General features: G+C 49.5%; 1 protein-coding gene across 6 annotated transcripts in view; it reads right to left on the bottom strand.

Annotated features, from left to right (window-relative positions):
• Positions 1 to 22,263, bottom strand: part of LOC125429302 (semaphorin-3F-like) — a 53,461-nt gene extending 31,198 nt beyond the window's left edge. For 3 of the 6 annotated variants that reach the window (XR_007243975.1, XM_048490298.1, XM_048490297.1), the window contains exons 1-4: positions 20,076 to 20,820; positions 3,416 to 3,570; positions 2,534 to 2,596; positions 576 to 695 (exon numbers count right to left, since the gene is read on the bottom strand). Coding sequence is in view for 5 of the 6 variants with exons in the window: in XM_048490298.1 (XP_048346255.1) it covers positions 576 to 695; positions 2,534 to 2,596; positions 3,416 to 3,570; positions 20,076 to 20,703 (966 nt within the window). In the remaining variant the exon portion in view is untranslated. Of the gene's footprint in view, positions 1 to 575; positions 696 to 2,533; positions 2,597 to 3,415; positions 3,571 to 20,075; positions 20,821 to 20,944; positions 21,073 to 21,110; positions 21,555 to 22,028 lie in introns of those variants that run through there. The other 3 variants (XM_048490299.1, XM_048490300.1, XM_048490301.1) reach the window with 3 other exon arrangements.
• Between the last annotated feature and the right edge of the window lie 1,296 nt (positions 22,264 to 23,559).

Here is a 23,559-nt window from a genome sequence, read left to right on the forward strand (position 1 = left end):
AATGCTAATAATTGAGCCCAGCGGCCCAGAGCGGCCTAGATGTGTGGGGGGGGGGCACTCTGTTTGCTCGTGCCCACAGAGAGGGCTCTGAGTGCCGCCTCTGGCACCCGTGCCATAGGTTCGCCATCACTGAGCTAGGTACTCATTTACCGACCAAGAAATGGATGGATGGTTGAGTTGACCATGAGCCAGCTGCCAGGATATCTGACCCACAGGGGGCTCGAACTCCTGACCGTGTGAGTGGCAGTGCAAGCACTTAACCACTACTCCACTACGCCACGCAAGCCAAATATACCCTGACGCCCTCAACTGAGGACAGCCCCCTCCATTCAGACTCTAGGTCCCATCTACAGTTGGCAACCTCCCAGCGGGTTGCAAAGATCTTACATCTGATATCCAGACTACAGAGAACAAATCCCATAGAGAAAATGGCTGTGTTGGGAGGTGGATTCTGTCTCGTTATATTCTGCTGCATTCCCTCCTCTCCCCAGATCCCATCCTTTGCGCTCCCAGTCTCCAGACATTTCCCAAGGCAGAGCCCGGCCTCCTTTACCAACCCGACTTTAGGTGCTTACTTCAGAGCGCCAGCCACGGTTGATGAGGGCACAAACCGGGTGGTAGGCGCTTGTTCCACAAGCGTAGATATGCGTGCGGTTCAGTGGTTCCATAAGTCTTATGTAATTGAAGCATTCGCTCTGGGAAGAAGGAAGCAAGCAAACCATGAAGTGTTAGAAAAACTGGTAACCAATGAAAAGCCAAATATCTCAGGTCAGGTGGCAAGTTTCTGTGGCTATGTAATTAAAACTTCTGGATAGCCGGGTCACATTGCTTTTTAAAACTAATAGTGTTCTCTTTTAAGAAATGTTTTTGGGTTTAAATCGTGTTCTTGATTAACTATATTTTCCTTTTATTTCTCTAAATATTTTTTACTAATAGTGTTATCTTTTAAGAAATGTTGTTGCATTTAAATAGTTTTCTTGATTAACTTATTTCTCTAAATATTTTTACAGCAAGCTTACAATTGTATGTATTTTTATTGTTCCCCTTGAACATCTTCCATTCTATTATTCTGGAAAGGTTGTGGCATAAAGGCTAAGTTATAAATTGTAAATACTGTATAAACCTCATAACTTTTAAGAAGAAGAAGAAGAGGAGGAGTTTGGATTTATATCCCCCCTTTCTCTCCTGTAGGAGACTCAAAGGGGCTTACAATCTCCTTGCCCTTCCCCCCCACAACAAACACCCTGTGAGGTAGGTGGGCCTGAGAGAGCTCCGAGAAGCTGTGACTAGCCCAAGGTCACCCAGCTGGCGTGTGTGGGAGTGTACAGGCTAATCTGAATCCCCCCTAGATGAAAGCTCTCCACAGCTCAAGGGCGGCAGGAGCTGGGAATCAAACCCGGTTCCTCCAGATTAGATGATACACGAAGCTCCTTAACCTCCTACGCCCACTGTTTCAAGCTGTCACTATGTTTTCCTCTCTACTGCCTTCGCTACTAAGTGTTGAAGGCTATAGTTTCTCCTTGTCACTCAGTGTATTTGCATGGAATTAGTTCTTTTAAAAGCGGGGTTTGTGTTTTCATCTGTTGATATATTATTGTTATATTGGAAAGGCCTATGGCTATCAAATAAATACTGATTGATTGATAGTATTCTGGAACTTGATTTGTTTTATTCAATGGTATTGGTCTGTGACCGGAAATAAATAAATACTAAATCCCAGGGAGGGCACCTGAACTTCCATTTCCCCACCATGGATGGAGGGGGAAAACCTTTTTGTCTCCCTACCATTCACCCTCAAGAGCCAGATTCAATAGGCCCGTGGTGGCGAACCTTTTGCACTCCAGATGTTATGGACTACAATTCCCATCAGCCCCTGCCAGCACGGCCAATTGGCCATGCTAGCAGGGGCTGATGGGAATTGTAGTCCATAACATCTGGAGAGCCAAAGGGTCGCCACCACTGCAATAGGCAGAGACCTCTCGCATCAGCTCAGCCATCACAAGAGTTCACAGTCATGTGATTCCAAAATATTCCAAGGCACAGGAGAACATGTGTGTGCGGCTCAGGGGAAGTAGACTCAATGTCACATATCTTACTGCATTGCAAGTTACATGAAGGTGAAAGGAAGCTGTTGATCCAACCATTGTTAACTCGTCGTAGTGTCCATTCATCTAGATAACTCCAGATACGAATCTCTGTAAGAATATTTATTAAGAAGATCGTGTTTCTGCCCATTTCACAGAAGGTGAAGCTAAATTTTGTATATTGGGTACACAACAAGCGTAGTTCCTTATTAAAACAAAGAGCCGCACTGTGTGATGAGGACTGTAATAATGCCTGAAGCTAATGTTATTTATTAATAGATTTTATAATGGATTTTAATTTATATTATATTTTTGTATAAGTGGAGTGCTATGTATTCACATGTACTCTGATTTTAAACTATTGGTTGGCCAAAAGGCCGTAGTAATAAATATCAGTCATGGACCATACAAGTCTACAGCTAGGCCAGGTTCAAGCAACTGCCACTCACCCACTGTCCCTTCCCAGCCAAGCGGCACTCATTCCGATGGGTCGGTAGTGCCGGCCAGTGAATCTGGAGGGAAAAGGAATAGTGGGGTTAGAAAAGGTGAAGCGGTTCCCCTTTGCATCTTCTGGTCACTTTCCCTAGAACTCTGGTCATTTTCCACGGCCCTTCTAAGGAGCAATGAGATATCAGCCTCCAACCCTGCCTGCCGTGTCTCATGACCCTGACTTGGCTGGTGATTACCAACTCCAGTCTGCAAAATTCCCAAGTATTTGGGGATGGACCCGTGGTGAAGAAGAAGAAGAGGAGTTTGGATTTATATCCCCCCTTTCTCTCCTGCAGGAGACTCAAAGGGGCTTACAATCTCCTTGCCCTCCCCCCCTCACAACAAACACCCTGTGAGGTAGGTGGGCCTGAGAGAGCTCCGAGAAGCTGTGACTAGCCCAAGGTCACCCAGCTGGCGTGTGTGGGAGTGCACAGGCTAATCTGAATTCCCCAGATAAGCCTCCACAGCTCAGATGGCAGAGCTGGGAATCAAACCCGGTTCCTCCAGATTAGATACACGAGCTCTTTAACCTCCTACGCCACTGCTGCTCCTGAAGGTGGGATCTGTGTGTTATGTGTGTGGGGGTGAGACCTCAGCAGGGGATACTGCCATAGATTGCAGTTTCTGAAGTAGGAATTTCCTCCAAGGGAACCAATTTCTGTCATTTGGAGTTTGGTTATCATTCCAGGAGATCTTTAGGCCCCAACTGGAATTGGCAATGCTAGGCAGCTTGCCCCCAACCCAACTCAGCTAGCCACAGCTGAAACAAAATGGCGGGCATTTTGGTCCAATCTGGTGGGATTCTTCCCAATATCCTCGCAGCGGCCCCCTGCCCAGCTTACAATGAGTGGCTCTTTGTTGATATTGTGAAGGTCCAAGGCCACCAGGTAATCTCGGGCGCCCAAGTAGAGCCGTCCTTGGTCCTGGTCCACCAACAAGATCCGGAGGTCACAGGCTGGAAGGCAGCCAGTGGACGAAGGCTGGGTCTCCAGCAGCTCTGAGGAAAGAGTGCCTCAAAGTCAAGGACCGAAGCCATAGCCGATCCTCATCCCTTGATCCTCTGACCTCCTTCCCTTCTCCCAAATGGAGCCCCCCCCCCAGAAAGCCTAACCTTCCCCTTTGCTTGCCAAAAGGGCACCAGCTGGAGCACGTTAATCCATGGGATGGCTGGGTTGGGCCGGGCCAAGCTGAGCTCAGGGGGTATTTTAGTCCCATGAAGTGGCTAAGGCGGAGCCGACGTGGGTGTGGGGGCCCCCTCAGCGGCTGGTACAGCAAAGAGCCTAAATCCCGAGCAATCCCCCTGGCCACATTCCACGGACCCAGATCAGAGAGCGGCATGGTGTGGTTCCCACCTGTGGTGACCTTGGGGACGGGACCAGAGGACAGCAGAGACCCATTCCATTGCCCACCCGGGCCCTGTAAAGCTCTGCTGTCAATTCTGGGCAAGAATTCAGAGACCAGGGACAGAAATTGGCCTAATCCCTCCGGATAAGTGGGCTAAAGCCCAGGAGAAGAGCAGATTTCTGAGGATTTCGGTAAGGACAGACTGTGGGTGGGGGAGGGGGGAGAGTAAGTCAACATGAATGAACCGGGAGTTGAGATCTGTTAAAAAAGAAATCGAGGAACTGTACCCCAGAATATCTAGTCACCAAGTTCCTCTTCTGTTGGCTCTGCTCTGATCCAGTCCCCACTCCCTTTCCCAAGAGAGAGCTCCGAACTCAGGAAACTTGATGAAATTCCACAAGACTTAACACTTGACAGGTGTGAGCCTCAAAACCCCTCCCCAATAAATGGCAGGCAGGTTCGTGGCTGGGTGCCCGGCAGACGGGTGTATCATGCATACCCAGTTCTGATGTAAATGATCATTATATAACACTGAAGGTACATGTTGCTAATTCCCTTCCAGGAATGTACACACAGGATTATTTGTGGTTATAAACAACTACAGAGAGTTCATGGGAGAGGTTTTCCACATTCAGAGAAGCTCATAGATAACCAGCCATCAAAGTAACTTCAAACTAACCTCCGGGGGAAAAAACAAACCCTGAGCCATACTGCGTTTGGGGCATATTTATACCCCTCGCCAAATCCCACTCGTTTGGAGGAACAAAAACTATTTTGAAGCTAAGATTTTAGAAAACTCACCTCAACTTTCATGAATTATAAAGGAAGGCATAAAACCCTAATCATGTGTAAGAAAATTTGGACCATGGGGAATTTTATAAACTCAACAAATATCTGAGCATGGAAGAGAAGGGCTGGATCTCTCCTGAGCACCTTAAAGGCTTTCCTGGAGAAATCTTCCTGCCCTGCATGAGTGGTACTCTGCATGAGTGGTAGTTACATACATACGCCTACCTATAAAACGCTTTATTAGGAGCACGCAATACCAAATATAACAACCAGCATTATCCAGGCAAATGTTCCATACATAAAACCATCACAGGTATTATTCCAAAGTTCCTAAAAGGAACCTAGCTACAGAATTTAAAATCACAGAAGAAGAGTTGTTTAGTAGGAATGCAACCTTCCCAGCAACAGAGTATTCCTTAAACTTAGCAGGAAGGAAAGTCAAAAGCCTGGTCCTAGCTTCTTCTGCATTATTTGGGGCAATTAGAAGCTAATATATGTTCCATAGATTGCACCCACTATAGAACAGTGGGGGCATTTCAAAATGCTTATGAGTCGGGAATTTTAAGAGAAACCTCTCCTTGCAGTACAGGAGATAAGCAAATAAATTACAACGAGCCCTGTGTATATCCATCTAAGCTTGGGCTCTTAGGAGTATAATCTCAGGGATAGTCTGCCATCGGGATTGGTTTTGAATTTGATGTTGAAAAAGAAGGGGGAACAGTTACTTCGCTACTTTTATCTCTGTAGGAGACTTGTAGCTCCTGAAGGAAGGGTGGTGGTTAAAGGTGCTTTAAAATTAAGCAAAAAAGTGTATTGATGGTTGGGGTGTTTTGTTTCGTTTTCATTTCATAAAATATCTCGGTAAAATGGTACAGTCCGAGTTAACATGCTGTTCTCTAACTTAACGCCGTGAGGGACAATTTCACCTAAGAGGAAAGGGTCTCTTGCTGTGGGTGAGGTAATCCGGTGGTGGCGGCGGTGTGAAAACACCTACATCAGAAGATTACAGTTTCAACGCTTAGCAACGCCTTTGGGGATTTTCAAAGCAAGAGATGTTCAAAGGTGGTTTGCCGTTGCCTGCCTCTGAGGAGTGACCATGGACCTATTTTGTGATCTCCCAGGCAAGTACTAACCAGGACTGATCCTGTTTGCTTCCAGGATCGGACTAGCCAAGGTCCTTCATTGCCTGCCTGCCTTTGCACAGCAAACCTGGGTTTCCTTGGTGGTTTCCCATCCAAGTACTAACCCGGGCTGACCCTGCTTAGCTTCTAAAAGCCAATGAGATTGGACTCGCCTGGATCACCCAGGTCAGGTTCTTCTAGAGCAGGGGTCAGCAACCCGTGGCTCCGGAGCCGCATGCAGCTCTTTCAGCCTTATACTGCGGCTCCGCATGGCCTGGAGGTCGGAGGGTAGCACGGGCGTGTCCCTCCAGAGCAACCGCCATCCCCCCTCTGCCCCACAGACAGAGGGGGTTTCCCTGCCTGGTGCCGCTGCCTCCCACAGTGCAAGAGGCAATGGCACCGGGCAGACCACAGCTGTCATCCCCCCCTCTGCCCTGCGGAGCAAGCGGCTGCCTGCTCAGTCAGGCAGAGGGGGTTTCTCTGCCCAGCGCCACTGCGTCCTGCAGCGTGAGAGGCAGCAGTATCGGGCAGGCCCTAGAGAGCAGCACTGGAAGGAAATGTGAGTGGAGGGGTCTCTCCGGCTTTGTAGATTTTCGGGGTCATGGAAAATGGGACCAAATGGCTCTTTGGGTGGTAAAGGTTGCCGACCCCTGTTCTAGAGCCACTTTTCTGTGCATTCTGCCACAAACAGTACAACCCAGAAAGGGAATACAATCTGTTTGGATCTCTAGAGACCTCTTGGAAGGATCTCTCTCATTCTCAATGAGATCTGAACCTGGAATCTACCTGGCTGAAAATGGCAATTCTGCTGGGGAAACTGCAAAGGGATGCAGACTGACCCGAAAGTCCAGGAAGTGGTCTAAACCTAGGTCCCCATGCTGAAAGACAGGAAGGCTGATGGAAGAAGAGCCTTGGAGTCCATGAACATCTGGAGAGCCACGGCTGTTTACGACCCCTGTGCACCGAAAATTGGCCCAAATGCGCTGGCAGGGGCTGATGGGATCTGTAGTCCATGAACATCTGGAGAGCTGCAGGTTGCAGACCCCTGGTCTAAACTAATGATAACTGAGTAGCGTCAAGTCGCATCCCACTTATGGTGACCCCTCACAGTTTTCAAAGCCGGTGATGAGCAGAGATGGTTTCCGATAGCCTTCCTCTGCACAGTGACCCTGATCTTCCTTGGTGGTCTCCCATCCAAGTAACCATATCTGACCCAGCTTTCGCTTCCAAGTTCTGACAATTCTGGGCTATTCATAGGGATGTGCACTCGAATGGGATCTTGGCCAGCAGCAGTTGCTAACGCTTGTCGTACATGGGGACTCCACCTAGTCCAACAAATTTCTACTTGGGATGGTGGGACTCCATCCAAGGACTTCGGTACAAGGCTTTTAGTGCTCTGCGACAAACTCATGACCTTAAGTACACTCCTTGTTCCGCATTCACATCCCATCTACAGTATCCTAAATCCCAGATATTTTTGAGAAACCAACAACCATCCGGGTATGCGTGATACACCCAAAGTATCAAGGTAGGAACCCCAAGAAAGTGGCCTTTCACCATATATAGTCTTTGCATATGGAGGTTACATTCCATCCTTTGACCACCCCTCTCCTTTTCTGCTGATCCCCACCTGGGATTCTAGAAACCCATTCAAATAACCATAGGTCATGTTTTACTTGATCAACATCTGTTTGATGCAGTGAAGAAAAAATACCAGCTAATGTATTATATACCCTGATCTGGATGGCCTAGGCTAGCATGATCTCATCAGATCTCAGAAGCTAAACTGGGTTGACCCTGGTTAATAACTGGATGGGAGACCACCAAGGAATGTCACAGTTTAATGTATTGTCGAAGGCTTTCACGGCCAGAATCACTTGGGTGCTGTGTGGTTTCCGGGCTGTAACCATCAGCCGCAGTTCTGGCGGCATATCTCTCCTGACGCTTCTACCTGCAATTCTGTGGCTGGCAATCTTCAGAGGATCTTGATGATGGTAGGAAAAGAAAGTAAGTGGGAGTATATATACCTGTGGAGTAAAAGTCAATAGGAAATGAGGGCATCATATTAGTAGGAAATGTGTAATTTGGCAGAGTGAGTAACAATGAAGTGTAGCATATAAATAAATGGAGATAGCAAGGGTCAACAGGTGAGGGTATCTGGCCTTTGTTCCCTTTGGATTGTTTATTTATTCTATAGTCATCCGCATTGTTTGCAATGTGGAGATGATTAGTCACTGTCTTGGCTCTAGTGTTTTTCAGAACTTACAGCCAAGTTCTGTTCCATTTTTCATGGTTCTTCCTCTTCTGTTGAAATTGTCCATGTGCTTGTGGGATTTCTAGTCAGCTTCTCTTAGTAGTAGTCTGTTGACGGGAGCATGATTTGTCAGGAGTGGGTCCAGAATTCGGGGCCTGTGGCTTTCTCAAAATAATCTGTGTCCAGGGTTGGTTTTATCATGTGTTCTGCTATTGCTTTGATGCATTTTCTTTGTGTCCAGGGTTGGTTTCATTTCATGTGTTTACTTGCTATTGCTGGATTCTGGCCGTGAAAGCCTCTTCCGACAATACATCTATATAGGTGTCAAACCCGCAAGGCTGCCCCTCCAGGGATGTCAAGTGGACTACACTTCCCACTCTCATCCCCTATAGTTAGTGGCTGATGTCGTAGAGTGGATCTGAAAAGATGCCAGCTGCACAGATGCAGGCGAAACGTCAGGAGAGAATGCTGCTAGAACACGGCCATACAGCCCGGAAACCACACAGCACCCAAGCGATTCCGGCCGTGAAAGCCTTCGACAATACATTAAACTGTGACATTCCTTGGTGGTCTCCCATCCAGTTATTAACCAGGGTCAACCCAGTTTAGCTTCTGAGATCTGACGAGATCCTCTGAAGATGCCAGCCAAAGATGCAGGCGAAACGTCAGGAGAGAATGCTGCTAGAACACGGCCATACAGCCTGGAAACCACCCAGCACCCAAATGTCACAGTTGTCACAGGAGGGAGGCAATGACAAACCACCTCTAAACATCTCTTGACCTAAAAGCCCCAACAGGGGTCACCATAAGTCAGTTGTAACTTGACAGCAAAACAAAAATTATGTCAAGGAAGCTACTGTTTTCCAGGGTCAAATGTTGATTTCCAAAATACAAAGGAGAGCAGTGGAAAGGGCAGAGGTGACCACCAGAGTGGGTGGCTTGTGAGTCATTTTCAGAGGTTGCATGACCCACCTTTGGGTCCCGACCCACAGATTGGGAAACACTAGTCTAAGGGCCATGCCAGTCGTTTACATCCTAGCCCTGTGACTCTATGCCCCTCAGAAAATGGATGGTGTTTTGTATGTGATAGCGGAGCCAGAAGTAAATCTGTTCCACTTCTGGACTTTTGTTTGACTAAGGATTAAACTATGTTTTATTTTTGTGTTAGTTAGGTAGAAGCCAACTGTATTAGATAGGAAATAGGATTTATAATTTTCTCTGTATCTGTGACTGCGCGGAACCTCCTTGGCTCAAGGCAGGAGTCCACCTCGGCCCCACCTGAGCTCGTCCTTTCACGTGTGTCCCTGATGGACGTGGCTGCACACAAAAGAACGAGGACTTTCTCACCATTCTGCGCAAATCCCGTCAGCTGGCAGACGGAAGTAAGTGGGGCCATCAGCTCATCAAGCTCCATTTCCTGGACCCCGAACACCTGAAGCTGGACCCTTTGTGGATTCCTCTCACTGCCAGGGCATACCGTCATCAGTAAAGCCTCGCCCTACTCTATGCGCTGAAACCCAATCGAACTCTGATTGGTTCCTACGCATGTTGCAAATGCAATGGGATTGGTTGTTTATGAATTTTGTTAATATGAATGGTGGTGGAACTGTCTTAGGTTCTCCCCAGAACAAACGGGAGAAGAATTAATATTTAAGACCAAGGCTACTAGGCAGCGGAGTGGCTATTGATGGAGCGGTTGGTGCTGACGCTTAGGTCGGCATCTCAATAAACTGGCTCCTTGTTTATTATGCTTTCATAGGTAATCGGGTCTTGCTTGGGTTCCTGGGCGCTGCCGAGAGCTGGGCATTTCGGAGGTAGTAAAAGTTACCAAGGGCAGCGCGGTAACATATGTAGCCACAAAAATACAAAGAATGCTGGGAAAATTTGTCCCTCTCATTGTATAAGAGTACCATTTACTCTCAACATGCACGAGACCCCAATTGACAACAATACTGAGATGAATTTTACGGTGTATTCGTAATTTGTGACTTACGCTGAATCGAATTCGCCGTACAGGCGTGCGGTGGAAGGATTCCCTGAAACGTGTACCCTTATATCACAAGGAGAAAATACCAACACTTCACCAAACTCATTGAAGGGAGTAATACAGCCTTGGAGATTGACAGTCTTGGCAAGAAGGACTCTTCGGTTAATGAAACCCTATGACTTATTCTCACGCTGCCGGCTGTTCTCCGCCCTCACCCCGCTCTGGCATAAAAAGTCGCACCAGAAGTGCTCTTGCTTCCTCCGCAGAAAGCGAGAAACAAGTGTGGGGCAAGAGGAAGCATGTTGGGGCAAGACATTGGCCCTTTGTAATGCCCTCCAGGCGCATATATAGTCCCCAGTTTGGGAATCCCAAAGGGGTCTCCTAACGAAGGAAACAAGGACACCTTTGGTGTGGTGACCCCCATGTCGGAATCTGCTGCTCTCAAGTTCATTCCAAACTTCAGGCTTTTTGCTATCCCTGAAAAAAGGTGCCCAGAGAATGCTCTTAGGCTTGTGAAAGAGCTCACTGATTCCACATTCCCATCAGTGAAACATGACTTCTCCTTCCTCTCTCCTTTTCATTTTAACTGTCTGCTTTACTGTGTTCTGTCAACCAGCTGGAGCATCCGTTGCAGGCCACGGGTGAAATATTTATAATGACAAACTGTATCGCCAGGAGCCAGTATAATCCAGTGGATAAATGACTGAGCTGTGTGCCAGAAAGATCTCTCTAGGCTGCATCTGCAGAGAGAACACCCTCCACATAGTTCCTGCCGCTGTTGCGAATGCAGAAGGATTTGTAGAGCGAGGAAGCATCCACAACAGAAGTGTCCCTGCATTTCCTTGCTTCAGTGCACTCCCTACTAGTCCACAAAAGGGCTTTTTTTTTAAAAAAAAGAGAGAATTGCTAGATAACTGTAGTGTTATGATGTCATGACAATCTTTTGGCATGATCTACAGCATGGGTTCCCAACCTGGAGCTCACGGCGCTCATGGGTACCACACCACGAATTAATGTGGAGAATGTAATATTATGTCAACTATTGATTTAATTTGAAAGGTATACTGCCCTATCCCCGAAGAATTCAAAGACAGTCCACAATATACACTCTAACAAAATATACACGAATACACAAATTGCTGCACGCAAAAAAAAAAAGCAATGGGTTTGCTAATATGATGGTACAATTTTAGGGGAATGATTGCCAAGGGGGAGTGGAAAAAGTTGGGAAACACTGATACACAGGTTCCCAGGTATAGTTTAAACCAGAAATGCACCAGTCCCTTTTTGTTCCAAAATTATTAGGGAAAAACTAGGTTGCACATTTCCCTTTATATCTGCACAATAAAAAGGGGTACAGGTTTTTTTTAATGCAAGTGAGACCTATTGGTTGTAGCAATAGATTATTATGGTTTTACAATGCTATAGTGACCTACCAAGGAAAATGGTGCCAATCCAGGCAAGATCTGGAAAAATACACACCTTCCTATTCCCTTTGACTGCAATCTTTCTAAAAAGTTGGTACCAAACCGGGTTTAAGAAGGACTGCCGCAAAGCAAGGGGGAAATAGAAGCAGGATATCATGTGAATGCCCCTGAACATAGTATGGGTGGACTAAAACATCTGTGTAAACAGATCTCCTCCCAAACTCCCTTTGGCCCCCAAATTAACCAGGGGGTGACCCTAGCACAGTGATAGCGAACCTTTTCGAAACCGAGTGCCCAATTTGCAACCCAAAACCCACGTATTTATCGCAAAGTGCCAATACGGCAATTTAACCTGAATACTGAGGTTTCAGTTTAGAAAAAATGGTTGGCTCCGAGGCGTGCATTACTCGGGAGTAAGCTTGGTGGTAGTTGGTGGCTTTGCTTTGAAGCAACCGTGCAACTCTTCCAACAGGTGAATCACGACCCTAGGTTTACTCAGAAGCAAGCCCCATTGCCAGCAATTGAGCTTACTCCCAGGTAAAGGATCATGCTTTAGTTGTTCACATGAAAATCAGTGGGGTTTAACAGTGCTTAACAGGGTTACCTACACTGCTTCCCCAAGACTAGGTCTTAGGCTTAATGCTAATAATTGAGCCCAGCAGCCCAGGCCAGCCTAGATGTGGGAAATACCCCCCACACACACACCCACACACACAATGAACTCTGTTCGCGCATGCCCCCAGAGAGGGCTCAGAGTGCCACCTCTGGCACCCATGCCATAGGTTTGCCACCACTGCCCTAGCAAGTCACTGTGTCATGACCTCAGCGCTCACACACATGTTCTCTAATCTGGAGACAATACTGCTACATTCCAGAAAGTGTTATAAATGTCATGCATTATTTTTTCTTCATCTTCTTCAGAGTAAACTGCTTCCAACAATAAGCACTCTGCATCCCATTAGAGAAAAATGTCTCACCTATTTATCCAGGACACCATGAACTACTATGACGAACATCAGTAGCAGCAGTATTTTTTTATCTGATTTAGAAATGGTGTGCCCTTGGCAGAGGAAAGCAACAGTCAACCATCTCTGTTTGTCTCTGCCACAACCTGGAGGGGTTTTTTGGGCTGGGAATTGATCTCATCAGATCTCAGAAGCTAAGCAGGATCAGCCCTGGAATTAATACTTGGATGGGAGACCCCCAAGGAAGTCAAGACGCAGAGGCAGGCAACGGCCAACCATCTTTCTTTGTCTACACCCTGACCTGGAAGGCCCAGACTAGCCTGATCTCATTGGATCTCAGACGCTAAGAAGAGTCAGTCCTGGTTATTATTATTTGGATGGCAGATCACCAAGGAAGCCCAGGGTCACAATACAGAGGCAGGCAATTGCAAACCACCTCTGTTAGGCTCATTCCGCACATGCAGAATAATGCACTTTCAAACTGCTTTCAGTGCCCTTTGAAGCTGTGCAGAATAGCAAAATCCACTTGCAAACAGTTGTGAAAGTGGTTTGAAAATGCATTATTTTGTGTGTGCGGAAGGGGCCATAGTCTCTGCCCTCGCCTGGAGGGTTTAGGCTAGCCCAATCTTGTCGGTTCTCAGAAGCTAGCCAGGGTCGGCCCAAGTTATCATTTGGAAGGGAGACCATCTTAAGTCAGCTATGACTTGACAGCACATTATACATGTCCACTTGACAATGTCTAGCCTGTCAAATATATCCTCTACACTCACGAGCAGACCGGTCCCTGAATGACTGGGAATGCTCACGGTTGGTTGCTACCCCACAGGGCCACACGTGTCAAGGAAATGACAGGGCCGCAGCAACCTCCCGCAGCCCTGGCCTCGAGTCCAGATGCCAACAAGTGCAGGACCCCCCTGCCCAACACCACAGGGGGCACTCAGCTCAGCTTGCTCCAGGGGTTCCTGTGACCTGCCCCTGCCCAGATTCTACACAACAGCCTAATTGGCGGCCCAAAAAACCCCTTACTCATTGTACCCATTTTGCATGGGGCAACCACACATTTTATTTACTTCATTTATACCCTGTCTTTATTCCCCAATGGATCTAAGGCACCTTATATTCTTCTTGCATCCATTTTATCTTCACAACAACCCTGTGAGGTAGGAGAGACTAAGAGTGTGTGACTGGCCCAACATTGCCCAGTGAGCTTTCTGATGGGAACTGGAACCTGGGTCTCACAGATCTCAGTCAGGCACCCTAATCACTATATTGCACTGGCTCTTCCACAGCTCCTTGGCAGACCCTGCCCAAGTTCACAGCACAACCACCTCTGCCAATTGGAAGGCATGCTTCTCGCCATACGTATGATCACACTTAATCCACGCTCCTCCACTCTCTCTGCACAGGCACTGAAGTCAACAAGGGGCCCCTTCTGGTTCAGCTTTCTGAAATCCAGAGGGCTGGGGGCCGCCCGGAGGACCTTCTCTGCTGTGGCCCCAGTGTTCTGGAACCCTCACCCCCTGGAGGCCCTCCAGGTGCCAACTCTGCAGGAATTCGGGCGCCTGTCCAAGATGGCCCTCTATACCCGGGTATATGAGCGCCCTCCTCCCCTTATACTCCCTTTCATTCTGGTATCTGCTCTCTCTTGGGGGTTTGATTCCCCACTCCTCCACATGAGCTGGGTTTATTTTCCCCTATGTGGGTTGGATGGCTGTGTATTTTTAGAAGGGTAGGTTGGAGTGGTGGTGGTGGGGGAGAGTTTTTAGCATGATTTCATGATGGTGTTTTTATGGTGCTTTATGGCTGTGCCACGCCCGGGGACTTTGGAGATGGGTGGGAAATAAATCTAGAGCAAATAAATGACCCAAACACACCTCCATCGCGCAAACGTTCAGGACGCACACGCCCTCAGTGGCCACGTCTTACGTCGGCTTCCTTTTACGCGTGGCTGCTGGTCTTTGTGAAGTGTTCATGCAAACATAAGCCAGCACATATGTGGGCACGCACTTGCACACAGACACACACAGACACACAGACACACACACACACACCCAGAGGTCCGAGTGATGTCCAGGGCTTCGCCTTTTATAGCCAGGCTGCCGCTGCCAAAAGGAATGAATTGTCCTTTGGCCAAGGAACACTCTCTCTCTCTCTTGCGCGCGCGCACACACTGTGCGAGCCCCAACAGATTCAAGGCAAGGAGGGGGCAGGCAGCTATAGTGACAGGAGCGGGTAGGGTGTCCATAGCCAGGGAGTGGCATGTGCCGCCACCCCCCCTCCCCTCCATTAAATAGTCTCCTCTCTGCCCCCCAGAGGGCTCGCTTCCCCTTCCCCACAATGCGTTCTGGAAGGGGGAATCCATCCAAGCGTGCTTCAGCCCCTTCGCTGTAAGGCATCCCGGGTATTTTAAGCCCTTCTGGGAAATCCTTTCCCCTTGTGGCTGGCAAGTAACCAGATCCTGGAATCCCCGAGAACAGAAAGCATAGGGGCAACCCAGGAAGGTCACCAGGAGAGATATGGGGGAGGAGAGAGAGAAAAGGCATGAGACCCCACACGCGCGCACTGTATGGCCGAAGTGCACACGCACGCACACCTGTACTAAGGCACAATCCACAACAAAAGTAAAAACCCAGGCATCTTTCCTGCCCTTTACCAGAGTTGCAGCGTGAAACAGCGGATCGTAAAGATTATGCGCATGCCAAGAACAAGCAGAAACCTCTGCAGACATGTGGACTTGGCCCCGGGTGTGCTGACAGCAGACGCAGCCAGAACTGCGTGCACGTACATCCCACAAGCCCCAAGACGGTTTTTACCATCAGACAAATGTGAGTGCTCAGGGGCAAATTGGCCCTGGAACTTGAGAGCCAGTGTGTAGTCAGGAAGAGCGATGGGCTCGACTCTGGAGAACTGGGTTGGATTCCCCACTCTTCCACGTGAGCCGGGTTTATTTTCCCCACTCCACCACATGAAGCCTGCTGGGTGACCTTGGGCTAGTCCCAGCTCTCTCAGAACTCTCTCAGCCCCAGCGACCTCACGACGTGTCTGTTGTGGGGAGGGAAAGGAGTCTGTAAGCCACTTCGAGACTCCTTACAGTTGAAACAAGTGGCGTATGAATTCAAAATCCTCCTCCTCTTCTTACCAGGAAGGAAGTGCCCAAGAGGACCACCAGTGGGCAGGAGCAACTTTGCTAAGTGAGCCATCCCTCCATTCCTATCAAGGGATCTGCAGTGCTAGGTACAGCCTCAATTAACATGTGTTGCACCCTGGCTCGAAGCCAGTGGTGGCGAACCTTTGGCACTCCAGATGCTATGGACTACAATTCCCATCAGCTCCTGCCAGCATGGCCAATTGGCTATACTGGCAGGGGCTGATGGGAATTGTAGTCCATAGCATCTGGAGTGCCAAAGGTTCACCACCAAGGCTCTAAGCCAAGGTGGGCCTGGGGAACGGCCAGCCATTTGGCCAGATGTTTCAGAACGGCTTTACACTCCCAATCTGCTCCAGTATGCATCTAAAACACCTGGGTCCACACAAATGATCTTTGCTTGCGCACTGAGCTGTGAATGCCTCAGAGCAGGACCCTACATGGGAGTATATCTGCTGGCCACCGCACATACCCAGTTATGCACCCTCAGAACCAGTGGTTCCATTGTTCTCAGTACTCTACTCCTCATGAATGCATACATATGCACATGGACACATTAGCCGCTGGTCCCACGAGGCTGCTGCACGCTCATCTTGGGCCGCCATCTCAGTCTACGGAACGGGTCCTTTACTTCATCTGTAGCCGGCCTTTCTCATGGAGACGCAAGAAGGACGACAGAATCCGAAAACAAGGCAACGAAGGCCGGTATAAATTGCACAATGAACAATGCAATAAAAACGGGTTCCAAAATCAGAGAACAATGAACCAAAAATGTTCAGTACATCCAATAAATTATCCTGGGGGTCTGTGTCTCTAAAATCGATAGGCTTCAAAAAGGCATTCCCAAACCATTCTGTACGTTAGCGCATATCAATAGCTGTGAGGAGGAGGAGGGAGGATTCAGTGAACTTACAGGAGACAGAGCTGTTAGCAGCCACTAGCTGCGATAGCCAGAGGAAAAACCTCTGCGCGTTCAACAACTGCATTCCTCCAGCTACCATATGAGAAGGAAGAGGAGGGGCACCGTCCCCCTCGCTTGCTACTTCGAAACCTGCTAGAAGCAAAAACAGACTTTGACCTGATCCCGTCATGAAAATGGACTTGACAGTCCTTAGCAGGCAACCCTAGAACCACACCCTGGCAGTTCAGTGCCCTCCATGGCGCCTATGTCAGAGAAATCCACATGTTTTGCAAAACGCCTGCCTGCTGGCTTCCAGGACACGTGTATACCTGCAGCCGCACAGTCACAAACGCTTCATTGAGTCACTTGTACAGAAACGCTCAGCCAGAAGGATGGGACTGGGGGTCCTGAGCAGGGATCTTCAAACTATGGCCCTCCAGATGTTCAGAGACTACAATTCCCATGAGCCCTACCACTTGGCCATGCTGGCAGGGGCTGATGGGAATTGTAGTCCATGAACATCTGGAGGGCCATAGTTTGAAGACCCCTGGTCCTGAGCTTCGCATGTGCCAGCATTTAGATGCTTTCCTCCGCCTAGACTGCGCACCAGCACGTCTCCCGCTTTTCCTCTTTGAGCGGTATTCATGGGGCATGTTTATCATTTTATCCTCAAAACCACCCTTGGCAGAGGTTCTGGCTCCAGGACAGTGACTGATTCGTGGCCCTCCTTTTAACCTTCATGTCTCCAGGCTAAGCCCAACATTTCAGCCAGTATAATACACCAGGTGCGCATGTCCATTTGCCTCATGCACCAAACTGCACAAGAATCAACAGCCAAGGTCCTATTTTCATGTTCATCAACATCAAAAAATATGTTTGCGGTAGGAACAGCAACCTGGTGGTGCAAAATGATAGTATATTTAACGTCTACATAAACGTGCACACAATAACAATTGGCCACAGAAGTCGGCACTAATATTGGTGGTCAAATACAAACACAAAGCTGTTCATAAGAACATAAGAACAAGCCAGCTGGATCAGACCAAAGTCCATCTAGTCCAGCTCTCTGCTACTCGCAGTGGCCCACCAGGTGCCTTTGGGAGCTCACATGTAGGATGTGAACGCAATGGCCTTCTGAGGCTGTTGCTCCCGATCACCTGGTCTGTTAAGCCATTTGCAATCTCAGATCAAAGAGGATCAAGATTGGTAGCCATAAATCGACTTCTCCTTCATAAATCTGTCCAAGCCCCTTTTAAAGCTATCCAGGTTAGTGGCCATCACCACCTCCTGTGGCAGCATATTCCAAACACCAATCACACGTTGCGTGAAGAAGTGTTTCCTTTTATTAGTTCTAATTCTTCCCCCCAGCATTTTCAATGAATGTCCCCTGGTTCCAGTATTGTGAGAAAGAGAGAAAAATGTCTCTCTGTCAACATTTTCTACCCCATGCATAATTTTGTAGACTTCAATCATATCCCCCCTCAGCCGCCTCCTCTCCAAACTAAAGAGTCCCAAACGCTGCAGCCTCTCCTCATAGGGAAGGTGCTCCAGTCCCTCAATCATCCTTGTTGCCCTTCTCTGCACTTTTTCTATCTCCTCAATATCCTTTTTGAGATGCGGCGACCAGAACTGGACACAGTACTCCAAGTGCAGTCGCACCACGGCTTTATATAAGGGCATGACAATCTTTGCAGTTTTATTATCAATTCCTTTATCAATTCATCAATGCAAACAGACGAGCCCTCTGGCATCTGCTCATTTTGTGGCATGACCATTTCCTTAGTATGGTATCAACAGTCTTGCTCGCTTCTCTATAAGGTCACCTTCCCACTAATAGCATCCAAATTCATTATAATCTCTGACAATAAGGAAGTGTCCCATCTGACGTGCAGCTAAGCGGTCTTGCTTCGTGGACTTAAATATAATACTGTCATCATTTTTGCTGTTTGCTGTTCCTACAGAGCGTAGCCAGGAAGTAGAATTTTTTAAATGTCAATTTACTTTGACCTATCTCTATCCAGTCAGATATTTTCTGTTTACCTATTTTCACGCTGCCACATCGCAACAAAACCTGCCGCCTAAATGACCAGCCCCCTCCCACCATGCTTAGTGGCAGATACACACGAGTACCATTTTCTCAGCGCTTTTGTATCTGTGGAAAACAAGAGCCTGAGGATCTCTTCCACTACATACTCTCCTGTCCTTTATATTCTGAAATAAGGAAAAGGTTTTTGGGGCCAATACTACCTGGGACAGCTTTTTTGTCCGATGATGAGAAACTGATTTTCTTATTATCGGATATTGATTCCTATGTTTCTTATAAGATGGCTCTCTTTGCCCTGGCGGCTAGGAAACTACGAGCAAAGTATTTAAAGCGCTGTTTGAACTAATGTTGTAAAGTACTGGAGATTAACTTAGACTAGGTGAAGAAGCTGCAAAAACATCTGACGTATTTGATGGGGCATTTTAATTTAGAGATTGCGAACACTAATAATTTATATTTTAATGTAAAACTAAATTATTGTTTTAATTTAAATTATTGTTTTAACTAAGTTACTGTTTTAACTGCATGTATTTTTGTATTGTTATAGCCAATGGCTCAAACAATAAATACTTGACTGACTGACAGTTGCATACTTAACGACATTGAAACATCAATGGCTAAATACAAACTATTCTGAAGAGTTGTTTGGCCCCCAAAACATATATGAAAGTTACAAACAACTTAGTTGGGGTTACTCAAGAGACCATCAAGAATCGCAACTGACAATCTGAATAATGCATTCTCTCACAGACATTCACACATAGACACGTCACAATGTTTTGGGGATCCAATTTGGATGGAAAGGCTGAATAGAAACCTTTAAAATCAACCAATCAAGTTGGGCAATTGATAGATAAATGTTTTTTGAAAGAATCATTTAAAAAAACGTTCCGCACAGTGAACTGGGACACCTTTTTTAATTGCTCACATTTTTTTTACAAAACCATCGATAAAGTTTGTAATTGATTACAGAAAACTATGTGGCATCTTCAAAGAGGACTCTCTCCTTGATTTTCATACCAAAGGGGTGTAGGTTGCAAAACTTTGCACGTAAAATCAAAACACAAAGATGTCATTCAGAACTTTTGCTTTATTTATATGCAAATCTGTGTTATTTTAATCAGATACTCAGCAGAAAAATCATTTGATTCATCAGTTTTTAATGGAGGGACAGTTTTAGTGATTAGGAGGGCTTGCAGCTTTATCAGGGCATGAGTTTCTCAGCATAAAATCTTACATTCAGACCGGATGGCCGGACAAAATTCTAACATAAACAAAACACACAAGTATAATCAGAGCAGTCCTGTTGAGGGCCACTTTACAGCTTCGCCCCTTCTCCCTCCCTGTCGCTTACATGGGGCAAAATGAAAAGGATCGTGGCCCCTCACTGACCACCAGAGCATTATTTCAGTCCTTAGGTCAAAAGAACACCTTGTTTGGGTCCCAAGAGCCACGATCTTCAGCCCCATCCTGAAAAGCTCCTGCCTTTCCCCAGGACTCACCTGAGTCTCGGAGTCTCCCTTACCTTTGTAGGTTAGGTAGAGTCGGGGGGCACCGTTGAGGCTGGCCTGGACCAGGCTGCAGAAGAAGGGCAACCAGAGCAGGAAGCGGGTCGCCCAGGACCCCATAGCAGAGGGAGCGGCGGAGACACCTGCGAGAAGAGAAGGGTGTGGGTACCTGGGGACACCTGGAGCGCTTGGTGCCCTGGGCGGCGGCGGGGTGGGGGGGGGGGAGCGATGCACGCTGCCTGAAGCTCTGCTGCAGGGAAGGGGCTGCTGGAAAGAGGGCTCTGCTGCACGGGAGTCACGGAGATCAAAGGCTGCTCCCTCGCCCGGCCGTCCCACCGGGCAGACCGCCAAGCAGCTGTAACCCGAGCGGACGCCGCGGCTGATGGGCACTTCAAAGGCCCTGCCAGCTCCCCCTCCCCGGGCTGGCGGCACTTTGAAGTTGGGGGCAGAGACGGGGAGTCCCCAGAGGGGTGCTCCTGTCCCCAAACACCCCACCCCCACTCGCCCCCTGCGGGAGCGCGTCCACAGCCCGCCCCCCCCCCCGGTCCCGGATCCCTCGGCCATGGCGCCCCCTACTGGCGCCCCCCCTCCCGTCTTGCTCGGGGAGGGTCCTTCCCCGCCTCGGCCGCGGCCTCCTGCCGCCATCACTCTCCGCACGGGGGGGCAGGAACGGCAGCAATCTCTCCCCGCGCCCCGGCCGGGCTATAATCTTCCCCGTGCCCCGGAACAGGTGCCAGGCGACAATGCCAGCAGCCCCACCCGCCAGCGGGAGTCCCCAGAGGGGTGCTCCTGTCCCCAAACACCCCACCCCGCCCGGCCCCCCCCCCGCCCCCGCCCCCCCCCCCCCCCCCCCCGCGCAGCGTGCCGCGACCTGCCGCTTCCATACCTGGCCCAGGTGCAGGCACGGGAGAGGTGCATGCCGGGGCGGGGAGTCCCCGCCCGGCCCCAGGTGCTGCACGCTTGCACGGCCGCCCCACCCGCTCGGCACCAGGAGGCCCCCGGGGGGAGGCACCAACCCCCCCCCCCCCCCCCCCCCCCCCCGCGCGCTTTACCTGCCGACTCAGCCCCGTCGGCGTCCGCGGGGCTGGCTGTTCCGCCGCTGCCGGACGGGAGGAGACGCCTGTGGCCGGGCGGCGGGAGGGTCCCGGCGGCGCTGCGGCTCCGCAGAGGTGCGCCCCCCTCCCGGAGCTCCCCCGCGGCGCGGCCGGCTTTGCAAGGCGACCCGGGGCCCGGGTGAGACTGGGCCGGCGTGTGCCGCAGAGGCGCGCCCGGGGAGAGAGTCTCTGGTCGGCGGCGGCGCCACCGTCCTGGCCCAGGAGCGAGCGAGCGAGGAGGGACACCGCCGCCCCCCGGCCTGCCGCCCGGCCGGGCTCCGCTGGGGGGAGGGGGCGCGCGAAAGCGAATGGGCTCGGCCGCCGCCGTCTCCTGCCGCGGATCAGCAGCGCCGGGCGAGCGGCCTCCCCCGAGACGTGCCGGGACGGCTTAACCCCTTCGCTCCTCCCGGAGCTGCCAGCCTCGCCACAGCACAGCCTCCTAGGGACGGCCCCGCAGTGCCGCGCAATCACGGGCTATACTAGAGGAACAACAGCCTAGCGGGTGGTGGTGGTGGCGGCGGGGTTGCCAGCTCCGGCTTGCGAAATCCCGGGGGGGGGGGGCTTGGGAGGGCAGTCGGGAGGTTTTGTTGTCTGACCAGCTGTTGTGATTCCGGAGGTCTCCAGGCCCCACCTGGACGTTGGCAACCCTGCCGGGACTTGGCTGCGAATCTCGGCTCCGGCGCCCCAAGCGAACAGGCCAGCGGGGGGGGGGGGGGGAGATATCAGGCCTCTGAAAGGGTTGCTCAATAGCCGGCCGCGCCTTGGGTGTCTCCCCAGCCAGGAGCAGGGGAGGGGGGGCTGGCAAGCGAGCTGGAGAGGGCGAGATGTCAGGTGTTGCAGATGGGGGGGGGGGGGAAGAGGCCAGAAGAAAGACACCTTGACGCTGCTCCGGTTGGCTTGGCTGGCCTGGGTTGCACTGCACCTTCTCTTTGGCGCCTGTGGCAGGCAGAAAGGGGCACTCCTCATGGGAGCCTGCAAAAAGCTCCGGCCTCTCCTGCAGCCTTCTCCGGACCCGGCTGGTCGTTCCCAGGTTGTGGCGCTGAGTGGTTCTGGGAGTTGCTGCTCCCACTGTTTTGCCCACATCTATCGCTGGCATCTTCGGAGGCAGCCCAAGGCCACCCTGCTTGGAAAACTCGGAAAACAGCCGGTTGATTCAATGTTCAACAATCCATGCATGCCGTGTGTGTGTGTAGGAGACTCTCAGGTGTGGGTGGCCACACATCCTCCTCCTGGCCTGCTGGTTTGGTGGAGCCTGTCTTGGTTTGAGAAGTGCCTCTCCCCTTCCTGGGCAAGCTGCCCCTCCAGCTCCAGGTTGGCACATTTTCTTGATGTCCACAGCCAACCAATCACCCAGAAGACAGAAGATGTATATAGTCAGAGGAGAAGCCCCATTAGCCCTAAGCATGCAGGAGGTCAGCAGTCTTTTCTAATTAAGCAAACTAGCAAACCACGCCAAAATTCAGAGGGAGAGATCTACAAGCGCCGGTATAAGAAAGCCCACCGTAGTAACTGAAAATACACAACCAAACTTACCCACGATCAACATGTTAATTCGTAATTCACAGCGTTTCTGCAGCCCAAATGCTGGTTTTGAGGATCTCTTTTATTTGGCAGTGGCGCACACACAAGGTTGCACAGTAGGTAATAAATATACACAGCAGCATGCTGTGAAATTGTTTTAGAGCGTGGCATAAATCTGTGCGTGGTGCACGCTTGCATTACTGGCAACTCTTCCCCTCTCTCCTTTCCCGTTCTGCAAATTATCTCTTTGGTTCCACAAAGATCTTTTCCTCCTGTTTTCTTCACATGCCGGTTATTCCAGCCTCTCACCTGCATCCACAGAAAGAATTCACTTTCTTTTCTTTCTTTTTTTAAAAGGACATATTTGGTTCCATAAAGATCCCTGAAACTATAGGTTATTCACCCCTGCCTTAAAGAGTATCAAGTTTTTATGCGGGCATAAGGTTTCGTGAACTGGACTCCAAGCTGATGTTCAGATACAAACCTGTTGCTTTTCTAAGCCCCCTGCAAGACTCCTGTTAAATATATTTAGTTGAAGACAATACAAGCACGTAGCAGGCCGGGGGGCTGTAAAAAGACTGGCGCTACGCACAGGATCCGGTTTTGGAAGATATAAATATCGTTCACGCCCAGCGTGTTTGATTCATTGGCACATAATGGAAAGCCAGTTCACTAAGATCACCTCCTATTCTTGTGTGAGCATGTTTTCTCGTTAATACATACAAGGATGTCGATTTCCAAGTAACCCAAGAAGCCTACTTATAAGTGGGAGTTACTGGAGCAGGTAACTCCAGGGGTCTGCTAGAAAAACACCCAAAGCAATAGTTGAAAAAGACTTTTACTACAAAGCAGCAAGCAAGCTTTTGAGTTCGCTGGAATTCTGTAC

This window comes from Sphaerodactylus townsendi, linkage group LG03 (genome assembly GCF_021028975.2).
Source record: "Sphaerodactylus townsendi isolate TG3544 linkage group LG03, MPM_Stown_v2.3, whole genome shotgun sequence".
In the NCBI taxonomy this organism is placed as follows: domain Eukaryota; kingdom Metazoa; phylum Chordata; class Lepidosauria; order Squamata; family Sphaerodactylidae; genus Sphaerodactylus; species Sphaerodactylus townsendi.